This window comes from Geospiza fortis, unplaced genomic scaffold (genome assembly GCF_000277835.1).
Source record: "Geospiza fortis unplaced genomic scaffold, GeoFor_1.0 scaffold231, whole genome shotgun sequence".
Lineage (NCBI taxonomy): Eukaryota > Metazoa > Chordata > Aves > Passeriformes > Thraupidae > Geospiza > Geospiza fortis.
In genome coordinates this window covers 384,429-404,664 of record NW_005054351.1, presented here as the reverse complement: position 1 = coordinate 404,664, position 20,236 = coordinate 384,429, and the positions used below count along the sequence as shown (strand labels likewise).

Genomic DNA, 20,236 nt, shown 5'->3' with positions numbered 1-20,236 from the left:
AGTTATAGAACAGAATAAAAATGGTAAATAAGAAGAATAGTTTAAATAGGCTAAAAAAGTGTAGCAGCATGAACAGGAACTAGGCATTGCAGAATCATTTTCTGTCCTTAAACACATACATATGCAGTCACTTCTCTGAAAAACATGTCGTTTTCAGAAACCACTTTGCATCCTGATACTTGTAAGCAATTCGCTTGTAAGAGTGAATCAAGTGCCTCTCTGCCAGTTCTCGGGCAGATATCCTGCTTTTATTGTTGTTGTGATTAGAAAGACTCACTATCATTAAATACCAGTTATAACATTTGGTACAGTTTTCTGAGATGCATTCACATATGAATGATGCTATTGGGAATTTGCTGTGCAACCCCCATTAGGCCTGCCAACCTTTTGTTCCTAACTCTTGAGCACAAACATTAAAATGCCCTTAACTTTTTAAAATGGATTCTTTTTCTCATGAACTCATTTTTGCTTTGTTCTTGGTGAGTCTCAGAAAACAAATGGTGTTTGTGAACCTTAGGTTTTTATCTTTACTGGTATCTTTAGAGATGTCTTTAGGGAGAGTATGGCATTTATGTCTCTTTGTTTTAAGCAATTGTTTTGGGTTTAATCATATTTTTACCATCTGCTAGTGCTCACTTAAGTGAGCAGATAAAAGAAGCAATCCACCCTTTCTTTGCACACCACTTTGTTAATGCCTACTAGAAGTGGAATGAGTAATTCTCTCACTTTCAAGGTGATCTGTTTCATGTTGGTCTGTTCTTATGCTGCAATTGTTGTATTGAGTGTTGTCAACTAGATAATTGAGCAGTATGATAAACACAACACATTTGGCTGCCTTTCATCTTCTCTTCTTTAGGAGAATCTTATAGGTCTGATAGAATTTTCCTTTGGATAAGCTGAGAATCAATCATGGTTTCACAATTGAGGAGATTATTATCCATAGTATTTTTGCTCTGTTTGTTGCATAAACCAGAAAGTATATCTTGAATTAGATAGAACTAAAATAAGGGCTATCCCATTTTAGAAAATCAGTTGAAACAATTCTCTGAACAAGTCCAGAGAGTTGTTCCCTGAGATGTTAGGCAAGTAGCTTAACACAAACATTTCCCAGAGAGCTCTATGGATTGTAAGTCCAACTTGCAGTTTTAAAGCTGTGTTGAGTACTTCACAGATGAATCTGCAAACAGGAACTTTGTGGGGAACATAGGAAAGGAAATATAATAGTAAGTACTGTCAGTTACATTAGGTTGAGTAACTGGAACCGATGTACAATTTTTGTTCTTTATTTCTGAGAAAATACCATCTATCTAAAAAAGACGTTTTCAAAGTAAGTTGAACTACTCACATCCTGGGCCAGTGAAGACTGTAGGAAAGCCAATGAATAGGCTGAGAATTCCCACTGGGTGTGAGATTTCAGCTTTATATAGTCAATGAGGTTTAGGGTTATTCACTGAACGTCTTGGACAAAACACAACATTGAATAGTTGCTCGTTAGGTGAATGTTGTCCATCTTCTAAACAGAACAGAGTCAAAACCTTCTGGGGAAAAGATGTGAACATATTTCAAAAATATAAATTCATAAGGGTGTCAAATTAAGGCTTATAGGCATTTCATGTTTTTAAGGGCTTGATCTGCAACCTTAATGTTCTCTTAGTACTGTGTGTTTCTGTATTTAGCATACATACACAGATTTGTTCCAGTTTGACAATCCTTCACATGTTGTTTAGTGTGTTTGATTAGCATAATCACTGTGTGATTATTTCTCACTAGCCTTAGCATATGCAAATTCTTGTCTTTTGACTGACAACCATTATTAGACAATCAGAGTATAAGGATTTGCATAATCTCTCTGTGGTTACAGTATTTGTGTGCAATACCACTGTGAATGCAAATCCTTTTGCTCTGACTGGTTTCTGTATATTCAAGCAGCTTGCCAGGAATACTGTTGCTGCTTCAGCATCTTATTTGCAAGTGGAAAAATCTATAAGAAAAAAAAAAACAAAAAGAATGGAAGAAATACTAGAGTCACATCAGAAAGGTGACTAGACAACTGCTAGAATTAAATAGCTCCATTAGGAAAAAAGAAAAAAAAAGAGAAACACTCTTACAGGATTTCAACAAAAGAATAAAAAGTTTACTTTGGGAATTCATTCTGAAGTACTATTTGAGTGACCTGTTGTGTTTTTTGGTAACTGACAGCAATTTTCTTAGTAATAGATACCACTTTTTAAAAGAAAAGTAATTATTCTGTAAATATTGCACATCATTGTAGTTGGTGCAGATATTTTACATGAATTATATTTAACAAGAGTGAGCAATATTTCTGTTTATGTATGTGGAAAGCATCACATTAGTTTTACCCTCTTTCATTGATAAGAACAGATATGGTAGATACTAAGAAAAGATGGGTAGTGCTGAGTTCAACTTTGCATAATTATTCACCATAATTACTAGGGCAATATTGTATAAATTAGCTGCAAAAGGCTAAGCTATGCATGAAAGCACATCTAGAATGTGTATTCTAACTGTTTGATATTGTTTTATTGGTCCATGAAACCAAAATATTGTTGAACATCATTTTTTTGTGTGTGTGTTTAATTATGCTTACTAAGCTTTTCCCGTAATTCCTTTTGAATTGTGTTCTTTAGTTAGTTTCTAAGATTCTTTTTCACAGATTAATGTGGTTTTGGAAAAAAACAGCCCCGGAGTGCCAACCGTAACAATGGGACTTAATTCTTATGGAAATGTAGAATGTCAGATACACTTAGGATTAAATTGCTGAGCTGTTGCTGAGCTGTTCTCTTTCTGACATGGTCACCTGGATATTAAGAAGGTGTCAGATAGGTTGTAAGTTATAGGTCTGACACTTCTGGAAAGCATCACATTCTGCACAGAGATTTTCTTTTTTAATGTGCATGGTTAATAAATACTTTTATGAGTGTTGGGATTGCTGTGCAAACACAGAAATGAACAGCAATATGTGACACACAGTACTTCATGTTTTTCCAGGAAGTTTTAGACCCTTTGCGCATGCTTTGTGCTGCTTGAAAACACAAATGCAGTAGATGCTAGATGTTACTTGGAGAAGGAGTAGCTCCTACTCAGCTGCACAGTGCCCATGATGTGGGCAGTCTATACAGCCAATATAAGACTGAAAGTCTAAGAGTTCTCCAAAATATCTAACTTTCTGCATAAGTAATAATAATGCAATGTAGTGTATCTAATATAATATTGCTGCATGTCTACGAGTGACCAGCATGATTGCAGAGGAAATGTCTCTGAATTCTTGATGCCACTGAGATCACAGAGGAACTGCTCAATTTTCAATTTGAAATAGTCAAATTATGCTGTGAGAAAATTGCTGGCTCTAAGAGTCCTGAGCTATAAATGACAGTGACTATGCACCATTGAGGAGAATTCTTACAGCTTAACCTTTTGTGTTTCTATAAGTATGGCACAGTAATAATCAAGTAAACAGTTTTATGTTTGAACTGGTTGGTGTTAAAACTGCATTTATCATGCAGTTTTAAAAATGGGTAAGGCTGAGCAGTGAGTATGACGTGGAGGATGTGATATTTTGGGATTTTTGCTTGGTAATGGCAAAGATTGATATAGGATTTAAACTATTTCTAATGCTCTTATTAGTTTCACTGTTTATTGGAACATAAGAGAATGAATGAAAGGAGCCCCCACTGAGTTATCTTTATTTCTTATCAATGTTACAGCCCTAACACAGTGCAATATTACAATCAAAATAACATTAAAGGAATTAAATTATGAGTAATTGTACATAATTATTACAATTAGATGTATATGATTATATATTTATGACTATGTTTCTCACCATTGAGAAACATAGTCATAAATACATATGTATTAGTAAGTACAAAATGAGGCCAAATAAGCACAATATTAATTGTAATATTATTATCAAATATGTTAGGATCTGGATTTTAAGAGGTTCTGGGAGGTGGTGGTACCCGTGTCACTAAATTCACTTAGCTGTTCAAGTAATGGAAATCAGCCTTTTGATGGGTAATTTTTATTTTTTGATTACTTCTCAAATAGTCTGAAGCAATTCTTTCCTGAGAGCTTCAATGACCTGATTTGTTTTTCTGCTCATTTAGTATAAGACCATATCTGGTCTGAGTCAGTCTTTTTCAGCTAATTTCTTTGGTCTTGAGGTAAAAATACTTTCTTACTTTTTTGATTGCTTTAGGCCTAACATATGCTCTGAACAGGCTCTAGGCATCCACATCGTCTTATCCTTTGACCTGGATGGTTTTATTTATAGACATTAGTGAATTTAAATTAATTTACTACAAACCTTAAGCTCATATCATGGCTTTTGGTTTTAATGCAAAATTTAAAAATTAAATCCCTTTGGTTTATGTACTCTTTGTGATTTGAGCCTTTGTGGCTCAAATCTTGCATGCTTTCCTAAGGCTCTTGCTTTGTTATGATTTTTAACTTGTGCATATTCTTATGCCTCTGGGATAAGAAGTCACAGAAAAGAAACTAATAAAAATTATATATATTAAAAATTATTGAAATTCAGGAAGACACTGAAATTTCTTGAAATTTGTGTTTGAATTTCAGCTTCAGCATAAAACAATTCTTAACACACACACACACACACAAATACACACACACACACACGGACAAAACTCGTGCGCGCATGTGAAAACACTAAGAAATTATTTGTGGAAAATATGTAAGATTTACTTTCCAAAGGATCAGATTATTCTGTATGTAAAATATACCATCTCAGGTTCTACATTACACAGATATTTACTGAAAATTTAATGAGATGAAAACTTGGCTACAGCCAGCCTTCAAGGATAGCAGCTATGGTGATTCTGGAAAATTCTTCCAGGCATGTGGGATAACAAGGGATCTCCTGGGTCAGCTTCTTGGTGATTTTGTGGTAGGTGTTTCCTCCAGAAAAGTTCATGCAACAGCCACTCCTTTCATCTTCAGTCCACAAGATAAAGAGCATTTCATGCTCTATAGTACGCACAAGAACAAGGAATACAACTAATATCATAGGTCTGGCAAGACTGAATTTAAAACAATCAAAATCAAATTATAGTGATAGGGTCAAAGCTAAGAATATGCAGTAAGGGGAAAATTCCTATCATGCCCTTGGTTTAAGCCTGGATTTTTTCTAAAGTATAGTAAGTTCCTGAAGATTTTGGGAAGGGAGTACAGTATTTGATTGAAGAATGTGAATCATATCATCTTGCCACAAATTTCAGCTTGAATAATTTTCAGCTTGAATAAAACACAGAGGATGTGCATCTATTGAAACCAAAAATTAATCAAATTAACTTATATATTTATCTTCATTTCTCAATCTAATAATCATTCTGTGGTTTGCAGTAAACCTTGAGCACTGTGCTATCCCTAGACTGACCACAAGGAAAAGTGAGATGTATAGAAAATGTCTGGTGCTAGAGAGTAGAAAGCCAAAAGGGGATGGACAAGTCAAACAGTGCAGCTCTCAGAGCAAACTCTCTTTGTATTGTAATGTACAGTGCAAATATATTGTCAAGAGGAAGTAAAGGGACATGTTGCCAGCCTTGGTCTTCTGCACAGCTTTGACTTCTAAATGATAATCTTTCATGTGAATTGCAAACTTCTACGTCCTTCACTTTAAATGAGAGTAAATTAAATTAGTTTAGTCTAAGAAATGAAATCCAGAATTGTAAAAGATAACTAGTAATGAGTAAAAAACAGATTTTATCAAAGTTAATCATGATAACCTTTATTTTGAAAGTGCATACCACTTACATAAGTTGAAATGAAATTTATATGTGTAATTAGTAATGTTCAGTAAGTCTCAAAGTGCATGGAGATGCTTTAAAGCATCTCACCACTTGCTGGTTATCTCTGCTATATGATACTATTACCCTCTCTATATTTCCCTGCAATTCTTGCTCTCTATTTTCTGCAATCGGCAAGCTCTAGTCCTCTGACTCTCAGCAGGTCTCCTCTCTGTCTTCCAGTATCTGTGAGATCTGAGTCCTTATCATGCTGCACCTAAGTATCCTGCTGCCTCTCAGATTTCCTGCATAAAACTTGTGGAAGCTTATCTGATGCTTTTGGATGTTTATTTGGAATTTATGGATTGGTGATGTTTCCCAAATGAAATCTCCAGGGAAAACTAATAATATTAAATATCCCTCAAGCATTCTGTCCCAACTTTATTAGAATCTGGTGCTAAGTTTTTAAATCTAGCTGTCTTTTGCAGTATCAAAGAACAATTCTCCCATCCTAGCAAGGGTTCAAGGCCAGGCTGGATGGGCCTTTGAGCAACATGGTCTAGTGGAATTTGTCCCTGCCCATGGCAGTGGGCTGGAAATAGATGATCTATGAGGTGCTTTCTAACCCAAACAATCCTATGAGTTTATGAACTGGCAGAGAAGGGATTATTATTTTGAAGCAGTTTTTCTTAATTAATTTGAAAACTATCCAGAACACTTCTTCATTTAGAGCCATAAATACAAAGCACCCTATTCCCAGTAATGCCATGTGGTTGTATACCTGGAATTCTACATCTTTAAAAACTCAGAGGGAAGGGTGCTGATGGGTTGCTGCATCAGCAGATAAACAAGAGAAAAATCTGTGGTCTTATTAGGAAAGAAACCACACATTTTTTCCATGAGACCAAATTAAAATTAAGTGTAACATAAAGCAACTATTCTACACATTCATGATCTTTTTAATTCTAAAAAATATTTTGTCTCATTCTCAATATGAAAGCATCAATTGCCTCAGAAATCCAACCTCATTTGGTGCTAGAATACTTATTCTGAAGATGAGTAAGTCCAGTTAAAAAAAAAATTAGTTTTTCCATCTTCTGAACCATGGTAGTACCTTTTATTTAACCCATAGAGAACTTTGTTCGCTTTCTCAAGTCACTGTGAGATAATGGGCACTTGTGAGATAGTGGGAAAGATTAACATGGTAACACTGAAGGCCATTATCTCACATCTGACAAATACCATAACTTGAAGAAGTGAACAAAGAAGCTCTCTAAAGAATCTCACAGCTGTGGTTAATGTGAAACCAAACGGTTACACTGGATCAAAGAATGCACAATTTCTTGTTACCCTGTACTGAGTTATCCCTGCATCTGAACTTCAGGTTTCCCTAATTGCTTTAGACCTGCAGTGGCAAGAGAGAATTTTTCCAAGCTCGAACAGCACAGAATTAGCATCAATTAAGGCCATGTCAGGCTTTAGTGTTAAAAATAGCAAGATACAGGTCTATTGATTCTGCTGATATAAGAATTCACCTCTCAGTGGAGCAGTCAAAAAAAGAAGAGCTGTTACAATTTATTTATTTTCCCATGTATAGGTGTCCTTTTTGGTGTATAGAATAGTATTTTTGGATTGTGGGCATTTTCAAGATTGTGTTACTCAGTAAATGTGTACTCCTAGAGCTTGGTTTGGTCACTGCAGAAAGTCTTACACAACTTGCTGTTGTCTTTCAGAGCTTGATATACTATGCCCTCATCAATGTTATTTTGAGGTTATATTAAGTGGCATCCCTCATTTCTATGTGGGATTGGTGTTCTTTTATATTGGTCATCACACAAATGTATGAGGTGTTTCACATCAAATTGAAGAGGATGCTCAAACCAAGAATTTTTTCCAGACCAGTCTGCTGTCTTCCTTGGTTTGGGGGGTTTGTGTGTGTTTCTGTGTGCTTAATTTTTTTTTTTTTTTTAACCAATCTTATTTTCTTTTCAACAGGAATGAATTTAAAGACCCATTTCATATTTGACACTGAACAGCTGTCAGGTGATGCAAAAATTCTGTAGTGATCTGCTCTGGATTCACTGCAATAGAGGCCATGACTGTCTACCATTACAGCTTTCATGAATAATTGATTACTCTAAGGACAAGCTCTGATTCTTTATTTATCAAATAACCCGTTGCCAACAGACTAGAAAATAGTGAATCATGGAGACATGGGCAGGGAGAAAGATGGAATCTGTTTCATGACATACACAGATTATGCTCTGTGAATACTGATTATCAGAATTAGTCAAAATATGTGATTTTTTTAAACAATTTAAAGATAAAAAATATCAGTAGCTTAACCAAGTTGCTGCAAAGCTATTACCAGATTTTTAAAGTATCTGTCAAATGATTTTGTGAAAAAGAAATAAGAAGCATTTTGTTCAATGAATTTGGGGAACGTGATTTCAATCCTCCAAGTAAAAAAGTACCTCAAGTAGTTTTTGTGAAATTCTCTGCCAAAATGGCATTCTTTTTTTTAATAGGGAACCTAACTTGCAGATGCTATCAGATCAGTGCTCTGGTAGAAGTTAGCTCAGAATAATCCTTTCCATAAAGGTCCAAATTCATCCTTATAGCAGGGTTTATACAAAATAGTTTCCTCCAAATGACTGTGAAAATAATCTTTGGAGGATTTTTATCTTTCGTAAGTTGTGTAGATGTTGTTTCAAGGAAGAGGTTAATTTACTGGTTCATGGGATATTATTATTATTATTTGATAATACTGAGGTATTGTGTGCTATTCTGAAATTATATGTACATAATATTATTTCACATTTTCATTAATCCTTTTTTTAATAATTTTATTTTAAATGTTCTTGTTTTGTTTATTGAGCTAACTTTTCTCTGATATAAAAATCATAAATTGATGTTTGGATAGCAAAACCTGTTCGGCATTTACAGCTCACATCTTTCTTCATTAAAGGGAAATATAAAATTGAACTAAAGATATGTGTTTCAAGGAAGTTAATGACATTTTTCTTTGTTTCCTTGCATAACCTTTTTGTATAACTACATAGAAAATAAATGCTCATTTTCAAAGAAAAATAGTAGTTTTCTGTTAGATCATAGTATGGAATGATGCAGAATCTGTTTTGAGATATTAGATAACAGTGCACAGTGGAACAGCAAAAGCTTTTTATTTTTCTTCTTCTCTCTTCACAGATGGACCCAATTCAAAAAGCTGTAATAAATCATACATTTGGAGTTCCTCTTCCTCATCGAAGAAAGCAAATCATATCATGCAACATTTGCCAGCTGAGATTCAATTCTGATGTAAGTTGATCATTTTGTATCAGATTAGAAATATGTACTTATCTTCTAGGATGTGCCATAATTTTCAGAAATTGAGCCTAAATGAAACGTTGTGATTTCAGTTTGTCGCTCAGCAGATGAAAAGGCTGTAGGCTGTTTCAAATAAACACAATGGCTTGGTAGTGTTTATACACTCAGCCAGATTTTCCCTGCCAATATATCCCTGTAAGCTCATCAACATCAGTTGTGCTGCACTGAGTGTAAATAGGAAAAAATTGACTGATCCATTACTGCTAATAACACTGGTATATTTGCTGGATCCTAATTATTCTACCAGTCCTGGTTATGTGTCCCTTCAGTTGGCTCCTACCTTTCATCCTCTCACTCTTCCAGCAACAAAGCAGAACAAGCTGAACTGGAGATGCTCTCTAATACACCAAGGAAGGAAACCTGTCTCCCATACTTACCCAAGGGAGCTGTGCTGTGGTGCTCCTTGCCAACTAATACCTGTTGTGTCACAGAAAAGCCTCTTAGGTTTTAGCCCTTCTATTTCCTTCTCAGAATCACTGTGTATGCAGACCAAACCTGACATAGTTAAGTGATTTTTTTTCTGCTATTCTAGGCTCTTCAGGAAGTTTCTTCACACGGGCATTGATAGTGGGAACTAATCTTCCCCTGTCTTTAATTCACTACGTAATTTAAATATGGAAGTTACTTCTGCCAGAATAAAAATATTTTGACTTAGAGTGAGGTCAAACCCAAAAGTGTCCACAAGGTTCCTTTCTAATTCTAGTCATAGGAAGAAGTGAAATAATTCTTGTGTACTCCTGCCTCTTACAAGGTAGCTATTTATATACAGTTTGTACTATTTTTAGTTTATTGATTATTTATCAAAACCTTGAAGCCTTATTTTAGGGATTTCCCATCTGGGGGTGAAAATACTGTATTTCCTTTCATTCCCCTCGGCTTTTTATCCCTTGGAAATAATTTCAAAAATATCTCAGTCACAATTTCTGGACCAGTCAGCATCACATATTTAATTTTACTGATGACTCCAGGTTATTTAGCTCATTTACTGAATGGACACTTTCTTTTATAACACGGACATAATTCTCAAAGAGTGGTGCAAGGAAGGGCAATACACTCTCTAAAACTGTCATGTCCATCACAGATAAAAATAGAAGAGTCAAATTAGGCTCTTCTATTTAGAAACCAGATGCCAAAATTAGGACTGTGGATACTGAGTCATTAATGAGGAAGGGATGATGGTGACTTCTGAGCCACAGTGGATCTTGCCAACACCAGGCAGCCCAATTTATCACTCAAAATTCTCAGCTTTTTCAGCTTTGTCTCAGGAAAAAGCATGTCACACTGAACCAGACACAGTATATAGCTGAAAAAGGGATCAAATACTTCAGTGTTACATACCAGAGTGAAACACTTCCTTTCAAAGAGGATATACCATTTGTTTGTCTTCAAAAAAGTCTAGACAAAAGATAAGATGAACATATTGGTAAAGTTACTCAGTTCATTAGCAGTTACATGAATTGGATTGATATATGGAGTGGAAAATTTTCCAGCTGAGAAGATCTAGGCATTTTCCAGAATAAAATGTTTGAAGTAAAAATCCTTCTACACAGAGACAAAGCATCAGTGGACACTGATACTTTTTTACTCAGAGGACTACTCTGCTCCCATACTGCTCCTTTTCTGCTGCTTTTAGAAAGGTTTCTGAAGAAGAGAGAGGGAGGAAGAACAAGCCATATTCAGAGCCATCTACAGTGTCCAAAAACTGGTTTCAGAAGGCATGTGTTAATTTAAGCTGTTCACAGAAAACTCTTGGAAGACTAGTTGATATCTATCTGTCCCTTCACACCTTCAGGTGCTTGAGGCTTGAACTCAAATAGCCAACACTGTTCAGAAAGAAGGTTGTTTTAATGCTCCCCTCTCTCTAATAGATCAATATTATCTCTACTGAATGGGGAGACCTTCTTGATGAGTATGTTTCATTTTCCACTTTTAATATTTGCCTAAGTTTTAAAGCAACCACAGTGTTGATTGATTGAGAGATTGCGATCCAAAATCTGTCCATTGATTAACCTGGAATGATATCTCTCCCTCTTCTCACTACCACACAGAGGCAATTTGTGGATATCTTTATGATGGTGTCTCCTCATTCCAGTGATTATAGTTATTGCTGCTGAAAATCACAAAGTGCTCTGCTGAGATGTTCAAGAAATAATTTGTATTCAGAGATCCACTGCAGCTTAGGAATGTTTTTTTGAAAAATGAGGGGAATAGGTAGAGCTATTTCCTCCATTGCTTAGGTAATTTTGAAATTTCCACCTGTGTTTGAAGCAAAAATGTGGTAAACTAAAGATTTAATATTTGGATTCAAAGAAAAAAAAATGCTTTGAAGAAAAAGAGGTGTTAGCTATCATTTTTTGATAACTCTACTATGAATGGCAAGCACACACATTGTAATTCTTTCTCCTATTATCATGAAAAAGTTTTCATTTACTCAATATTCCTACCTTTCATTTTCATCATATTTTGTTGAACACAATTTAAATCCATAACAGCAATAAATAACTTTTCTGTCTAGGAACATAGGCTTTGTGTCTATTCTACCAATATGTCTCTATTTTTAGATGCGGGAGATAGGTTTTATCAGGGAGTAATGAATAGAAATTCCATTTGCCTGCTACACAACAATATTATGAAAATGTTTACAATAAAACTGGTCTGTGGGACTTGTCTTTTTTGCATAGAATACACAATTTTCTCCCTTTAGATAGAGATTTCTTTAAGAGAAGCAGAGCTTTTTTTCCTGGTTACACGGTATAAAAATCACATTAAAAAAAGATGAGAAAAGGCGGTACAATAGTCTAAAATAATTTAGCCTCTTCATAAAGGAGTTATCTATGAATCTTCATGACAGCTGTGTGTTCATATGTTTTTTTAAAATAAATCTCATACAAGGGAAGGGAGGAATGTGCAAATAACCAAAGCCTCTCCATGCTGAGCAAAAACATTAGAACAGCAAAGGTAGGTTTTGTGGAGTCCATTTTCTTTTCCAGAGAAATCTAGATATATCATTTACACTCACATTGTGCATTCAAACTAGGGTGAAACATTTAAATATATGCTTAGCTGCAAGGGCCCGATGTTGCCACTTACATGTTGGCAGCTGCTGAGAGCTGTTGCACCAGTAAATGCTTGCTTGTAGCAAACATTAAATCTTTAAGATCCAAAAGTATCTGTAAAATGTGGTCCAGACAACTTCAGTAGGATATTTCAGATGCCTATAGGTAGCTGTAGGAGTAATTTTCTGCTTATGGCCTGAAAAAAAAAACAACCAAAAAACACTTACTGAATTTTTCTGCCTTGCCTATGTGATCTTCTTTTGCCCATGAGATTATTTGATGAATTTATATAGTCATCAGTATCTGTCAACAACGTCAATTTTTTGCAAAGGAATTACCTTTTTCTTCCCTCATTTAACGAGATGGCTGAGTGATGACCCAGTATGCCTTTATAGAAAGGTTGGGCAGCATTCTGATCTTTTCACAGGACTTGAATTCCATTATGATACACTTTAAAAAATATTTCCAATTATATGAGCCAGAAATTATTGCTTGACTTTAATAGCAACAGTAGTAATATTTCCCTGCAAATCAGAGATGCTCATCAGTCCTCATTTGTTGTTTTTTACCTTATTTTTCTCCATCTCTATGAAACAAAGGTATCACCAAATTAATATAGTCTTCCACTGTATGAATTTATCTGGATTCAAAAGACAAAACATTAAAAGATAAAACAACTTCCACTAAAAAAATCAGTGAAGGATTTTTTTGAGGCTAAGGATGCAATATAATTCTGCAGTATTTTATTATGGTTCCAACTTTTGTTGGGAAAGAAGCAGGACCAGAGGACTAATGTTCTATTTAGGCTATGTTTGATATCTAGAACAAAAGATTAATGTATCAACTTGTAAGGGCCTAGGGTATAATAAGGTGATAATAAACAGTCAACATGAATTTGTCAAGAACAAATCATGTCAAATGAATCTAATTTTTTCCTTTGACAGGGTAATTGGACAAGTGGATAATAGGGAATAAATAGATGTGACATATTTTGGCTGTAACAAGGGTTTATACAGTCCTATGTGGCAGTCCTGTAAAGTAAGTAGGAGAATACAGTCCAGGTGAAATTATTAAAAGTTGGCTGCACAACAGAATGAAGAGCTGCAGTAAGAGTAGCTCCTGATGGTTTCCTGTCAAAACAAAAGGTCACAACAAGTCAGGATCTGAAAGAGTCTCTTCCATGCTTACTGCTACTCTCATTTTTCGTTAGCAGCGTGCCTGACAGGACAGTGTACACATGCCAGTTTTGTGGATGACATCTAGATGAAGGGTGGCAGGCTCTTGATGGATGGTTATAAGTCCCAGATCTCGGTCCAAAATTATCTCCAGTTGGAGAAAACAGTCTGGAATTCTGACAAGTGCAGTAAATAAAAGCATGAACTATTGTGCTTAGACTGGAAAAAGTAAATGCACAAGTACTAAAATGAGTAAATGTCGGGTTTAATGGGATTATGAATCATAATCCAAATATGATGGCTAATGCAGGAAAAAAAAAAAGAAAAACTCACCCAACTAATGCTATGATAATGTTTTCCCCCAAACATGAGATTTATCAATAAGTAAGTATTCCACAGCAAATATTCAAGAGCAGCCCTACAAGAAGGACTGGGGATGCTTGTAGATGGGAGGCTGGACATGACCCAACAATATGCACCTGCAGCCCAGAAAGCCAAACAGGTCATGATCTGCATCCAAAGCGGTGTGGGCAGCAGCTCAGGGGAGGGGATTTTCCTCTGCTCCACTCTTGTGAGACCCCACCTTGACCACTGTGTCCAGCTCTGGGATCCTCAGCACAGGAAAGACATGGACCTGTTGGAGCATGTCCAGAGAAGGGACACCAAGAAGTTTAGTGGGCTTGAACACCTCTCCTGTGAGGAAAAGCTGAGAAAGCTGGAGTTGCTCAGCCTGGAGAAGGGAATGCTGTGGCCTTTCAGAAATTAGAGGAAAGATGGGAACAAACTTTTGGACAAGAGTTAATGGGCTAAAACTGAAGGAGGGTCAATTGGATCAGACATAAAAAATAAGTTTATTAAAATCGGGGTTATCCCAGAACACTGGAATGGGTTTCCCAAAGAGGTGGATGCTCCATCCCTGGAAATATTCAAGGTCAGGTTGAACTGACCTCTGTGCAGCCTGATCTAGTTCAAGATATCCCTGCTTCTTGCAGAGGTGCCAAACTAGATGACCTTTAAAAGGTCACTTTCAACTCAAACTATTTTATGATTCTATGAGTTGAAATTGGCAATGCCTCAGGTGAAGAATTATTTATAACAGTGGTCATCACACTCCAATGAAAGCATAATTAGTTGGAGTATTTAGAACACATTCACTAGTATGACAAGACGTGAAAAAAATTTACTCAGCTAGGGAGAGTAGAAAGAACTGGACAGATGTACAGCAAAAAAGACCAGGGAAATATAATTGGCTTCCATATATCAAAGGGAGTTAATAAGAGTTTAGTGACCAATTGATCTTTGTGTCCCTTTGTTTTGATAGATAAATAAATTTGACTAATTCTTCAGATTAATTTGATTTAAGAGTTTTTTTTTGTTGGACTGCTTCATGAAACAATTTTAACTGTAATGGTAGTGAAGTTCTGGAAGGAAACGTACAGACAGTTGAGGGGTGTCTGTTGGCAGAGAGTATTCAAAAATTAGGCACCTGTTTCTGAGGCTGGACAAGAGATGATAAATGTAATCCCACATCTGAGAGATTATATGACATCTTGCTTGACTAATCTACAAATCTCTCTGTAGTTTGGAAGATATAATAGGAATTTCTTCATCCATGCCCAATGACAGTTACACTTGGCCTGTGGTCTCTCTTTTACAAAGAGAGGGGAACTTTAAAATATTGGTCCATTAAGAACCAGGAAAGCCTGGTACAGTTAAATACTAGAAGTTATTTAGCATTTCACCCTTCTGATTTGAAATCTGTTGTTGGTCAATTTGCTTATATGGTATATGAAGCCATCAGTGCTATTTGCTTCAATCACTGTTCTGTTTCTGGCTATAACCACAGGGTCTTATTCTTTGCATGTTTGGTTGTACATGCAAATGTACAACAATTATGGGTTAGATTCAGATTTACAATTAAGCTAGAGATTTAGAATCCTGGTTTGGTATAAACCGAATAATTTCTGCATGAATTGTAGTGCTCAGCTTTTTTAAGCAAAGTCACTTTTGGCAGGAATTTTTAGCCATCAAGCACATTGATTGATTGATTTATTATCTTGGGGCATTTTATTTTTTTTCTTTCCAAACCAATGTGCCTGTGTTATATGAATTCCTCAGCCTGGTTCTTTAAGAAAGATTCTTTTGTGTAAATATGTACAGATGCTCAGGATCTCCTTAAAATCAGTATTACTATATGAGGGTATTATATTGATTGCAGCAGTTGTACCTGAACAAACACAAAATTTCATCCAGATTAAACATATATATATATATAATTTATATATTTCTGTAACTGTCTCTGTATATATGCTATTTCTTTCTAATAATGCACCATCTTTCCTGCACTATGGAGTTAAAGTAAGGAGGAACAAATACTGATTCCTGTTGCAGAATTGCATATGATATTTATTTGAGATCAGAATATGAGTCAGAATGGAAATACACTCAGAGTGGATATTTTTCCAGAGGTATTGGTCTGTGGTAGTCACTGTAAAAAGTAGCAACTAATCACAGAAAATGATTAGTGTGGAGATTTCTATGGGATATCTGGCATTTGCATCAATACTATATAGAAACCATAAGGAATTGCTAACAAACTATTTAATTACTTGATTTTTTTCACATTCTAATAGTCTAATCAAATAGCACTGAATATTTTGCATTTCAGTTGCTTACATGAAGAATTTTGCGAGCAATCTGGTATATCCTCTGTCTAGTATGATGTTCAGTGGAGTCTGTTTTTATTGGCTTAGCCTGCATATTTTAGGAGAATGACCTCCTCTTTCCTAGACTACAGTTTTAAAGATGGTAATATGAATTGCAGTCAGATCCTGTGCAACTCTGGTCTTTCCCATACTAGAGCATTCAAACTTTTTATTTTTTTTATTTTCCTTTTTTTTAGTATTCATTTTGAAACAAAATAATACTTATTTGCTTATATATAACCTTTTTCATGTATGGAATAAGTAACTTAATTTCTAGATTATGAAAGCCAGAATAATCTGAATTTAAGCATAGCAATAAATTTTCATATAAACTGCAGTTTCTTAAATCCTTTCTAAAATGCTTAAGTAGAAAGTATAAATAATTTCCTTTTACTGTATAAAGTACATTTCCCATAATTTTCAGTTTCTATACAGTAATTTTATGTATCTATACAACATAGAAGCAGAAATTATGCATGTCTGACAGAGTACCTTGTTTAGCTTTGAAATACTTTTGATGTTTGAACTCCAGGGTACTTTTGGAGTACTTTTGGTGTTGAACTGAGTCCTCTAACTGATAAGGTTGTGACTATTTCTTTGTCTCTTAAGCACTGGCAGCAATCTAAATATTCTGCATGACCCTCAGTAACTGCTGTGAGTGGTCTCTGTATGGTCTGCAAGGCATGGAGTTTGCTAGACAAACTCACTACACAAACTCTTGATAATCCTTGTCATTCTCTTCTTTAATGAAAGTAACCTATTTTGTCTAGCAAATCTGTACTGTCCTAGAACATGGAGCAGCCTGAGGGTATCAGGCCCACAGGGACATTGCCTCAGGTCAAGAAGGCAGTAGAGTAGAAGAAGGTTTTATGTGACTGAACTTTAAGAAAGGACAATTCTTAATGTCAGCTGCTTTCTTAGGTGGTTGCTGGTGGGGACGCATGGAGTGCCTTGGTGTCCACTGCATTCGTGTTACAAGAATTACACTTTCCTCTCAAAATTCACTCTCTAGCCACATTCAGCAGTGGTAGTAGAAGAGGGAGTGTCTTAATGAAACACTGGAACAGGCTCCCAAGGGAAGCAGTTGGGTCACCATCCTTTAAGGTAAAGATGGGTAGAAGTTGTACTTAGGGACTTGGCAATGCTGTTTTAACAATTAGATTTGAAAATCTTAAAGGTCTTTTCTAATCTAAACTATTCCATATATCCAGGAGAAAGTAAAATCTAATGCTTTCAGCTACCTGGTTCCTGAGAAAGAAGGTTTGAGGAGAAATGTCTAATGTCTATGTAAGCTGAATATCAAAGTCACTATAGAAAGAGATTAAAACATCCAGCTGATCATCAGGTGTTGCTGCGTAGGATTTAGATTATGTCAAACTAAAACTTTTTTTTGTTTTCATTTGGCAGCTCTTGCTTCCTACCTCTGTTCATCCTATTAGGTTATTTCATTTTCAAAGCTCTCACTTATTTTGATAAAACAAGTCAATTGTGCAGAAGGTTTGACATCTCTTTTAAATTACTAGAGTTTGCCAGAAATGATATGTGAATAGGCAATTGCTCTCTCTGATAGTGCTGTTTATAAATTGCAAAAGATTAATGGCTGGTATTCTGACTGTGGAATATGAAGACAAATTAGTTGAAAAGGTTTTTGCTTGTGGCACTGAAGAGAACAGTTGCAGTATTTGCCCTTTTGGGGCCAAATTTTAACTTTAGGTGGGCGTGGATCTCAGAACTGCTAAGAGCTGAAGGAAAGGCAGGGGTGATAGCAGTTAATAAGACAGAAAGTCTGAAATAAAAGCAATCTCCCTCCACATCTGTGTGTGTTACCATCAGAAATTTCCTTTCTCTCAGAAATGATTAAATTAATATGTAAGAATGTATCAGAAAACATTATACTGGGAGGCAGCATGCAGGCCTAAATGGTCTCATAGGTCCTAGATCTTCCAAAATCTGCTTTCAGCGGATTATCTGTTACTCACTGAGACATCTTCCAGGCAAATTACAAATGTGTTTCCAGTTGTTTTAATGGATTTGGTCCTGTAACTACATTCTTTGAGTTACAACAGAGTCAGACTTTTTGCCTGGAGGAGGATGGAGGAATATATGAATGAAATTAAAATGCTATGGTTGGGCAGGTAGAGGCTAACCAGAGCTTTGAAGTTTTTGGCTTCAGGAATTGGGAAAGAAGACAGTGTTTAGTATTGTACATTGAAAACTGTAAATTGAAAAATACCATTTTATACATGAGGGATTTAGTATAGACAGGGGGAAAAATAGTGTAAAAGAGGGGAAAGGAAGTCTCTCCCGGTTCTGCATTGTGACATTCATGGAAAAATCTGCCTGTTTAAGCTGCAAGGAGAGATATCTCTTAACTTTTTGCCCTACACTTACCTGTGTTTGAGGCAGTTTATTTTTTTTTTTCTGTCAGCTTCTCCCTTTAACATGCAAAGTCAGTCAACTCTAAAAAGCAATTGAAATTTAAGAGTAATTGTGCTGGAAAGTCTTTACGGAAACCACTTTTCATAAGCAAGTCCTCACTTGAAAGGAAAGAAAAATTTTAAACTCTTTGTTGTGTGATCTTCATCTATCATTTTTTGGTCTGTTTTAAGTTCTTACTTTCACATTTATTTTTAAAAATAAGAATTCATATAGCAGGGAGTCTGAGATTCTGGATTATTAATAGTCAGTGCAGATAGCAGATTTCACTGTAAAAGTGGCAAAACATTTTCTCTTCCAGTTAGCAAGCAGTGACTTCTGGTTCACTTTCTCAGGCACCAATAAGGACATAAAAAATAACCAAAGATAAGCAGACAGGGGTAGGGTAAATCCCAGCTGGGGTACAGAAAAAGTGAAGAAAACGTGCAGCAAATTGTGTTTTTCATCAATTCCCCCCCGCCCAATAATTTCTTCTTAAAATGCATTAAGAGTAAAGTAGTGTTTTAGTAGTGCTTATACTTCTTATACTTGGCTTTGGTTGATGATACTCTCTTCCAATACCCATAAAATCTTTCCAAGTAATGTAACACAGACTCTGGACACTTTTTTTTTTTTTTTTTCTCTTTTTGGTCAGTAAATTTGTGCTCCCATAGGTACCTGTAATACATCCTTCTCCAATGTGTCTGTGCAGCCTCTTCTTGGAGCAAATATAATGTTTCCTTTTGAAAGAATTGCTATTAAACACAACTGGCCCCGATGTAAACAAATTCCACTTCAGAACCTCCAGGCCTGACTTTTCCAGCTCCCAAGTTCTTTTATCACTCCTCTCATGTCTTGTGCAGTCTCTGGAGATTTTGCTATTCTGTGTACTTACTTACATCACAGCTAACAGCTGGAAACCTTATCCTCTGAAGGAATGGAATTGCAACCCAATACCTCCTTTTAACAGCTTTATATTGGAAGAAAAAAACACACCTTTGAACTATACTTTTGAGGGCACATTGCCCACACCTGTGCATCTGTTTTTTTTTTTTAGCTCAATTGAAAGGGAAGTCTTCCAAGGTTTTAAATGGTTAAAAGGGGCTGACTTCATCAAAGAATTCAATATGGCACTTACACCTGACTCCCCCATAGACTTTAAAATTTCAATTATGAATTCAAATAATGTATTTAAACTGAGATAATGGTCTACTGGTAGACCATACAGGTACTTTCATATATATAATTGTTTGATGAGGTGACGTCAAAGTATGATTTTAAAAATAGATTTAGTCTGTTTTGTATTTAGATAGGTCTCATTGTGTTGTGGTGGGATAACTTTAGATATAAATGCATAGCAAATGTACTGAATTAATTTATGTTAGCAATTTTTAGATGGGTATAAATGTTTCTTTTTATCCCTTAGAATGGAGATTTTATAAGGTAGTCTCTGAACAGGTTTTATCCTTTCCCCAGCATAGCCTATTTTCTCTGCATCAGCGGACTTGTCATGATAATCAACTTTTTTGTCCCAACCATCAATCACTCCTGATTACAGCTGGGGAGAAGTTCTGTTCTGTTGATCAGCCCATCAGTGCACATAATGTTACACCTGGAGACAAGTGAAAATCATCCCTTGGTGGGAGAATCACTTGCCTTCAAGCCTTTTGTCTGAAGTATTTTAATTTACATTTAGAGTATTGAAATTGTCAGTGCTTGCTTTGATTTTTTTC

General features: G+C 35.6%; 1 protein-coding gene across 3 annotated transcripts in view; it reads left to right on the top strand.

The window, feature by feature from the left end:
- The window catches only part of ZNF385D (zinc finger protein 385D), a 416,209-nt gene that overhangs the window by 312,377 nt on the left and 83,596 nt on the right, over positions 1–20,236 (top strand). For all 3 annotated transcript variants that reach the window (XM_031058889.1, XM_031058888.1, XM_005423367.2), the window contains one exon: positions 8,973–9,083. In XM_031058889.1, the coding sequence (XP_030914749.1) occupies positions 8,973–9,083 (111 nt within the window). The remainder of the gene's footprint in view (positions 1–8,972; positions 9,084–20,236) is intronic.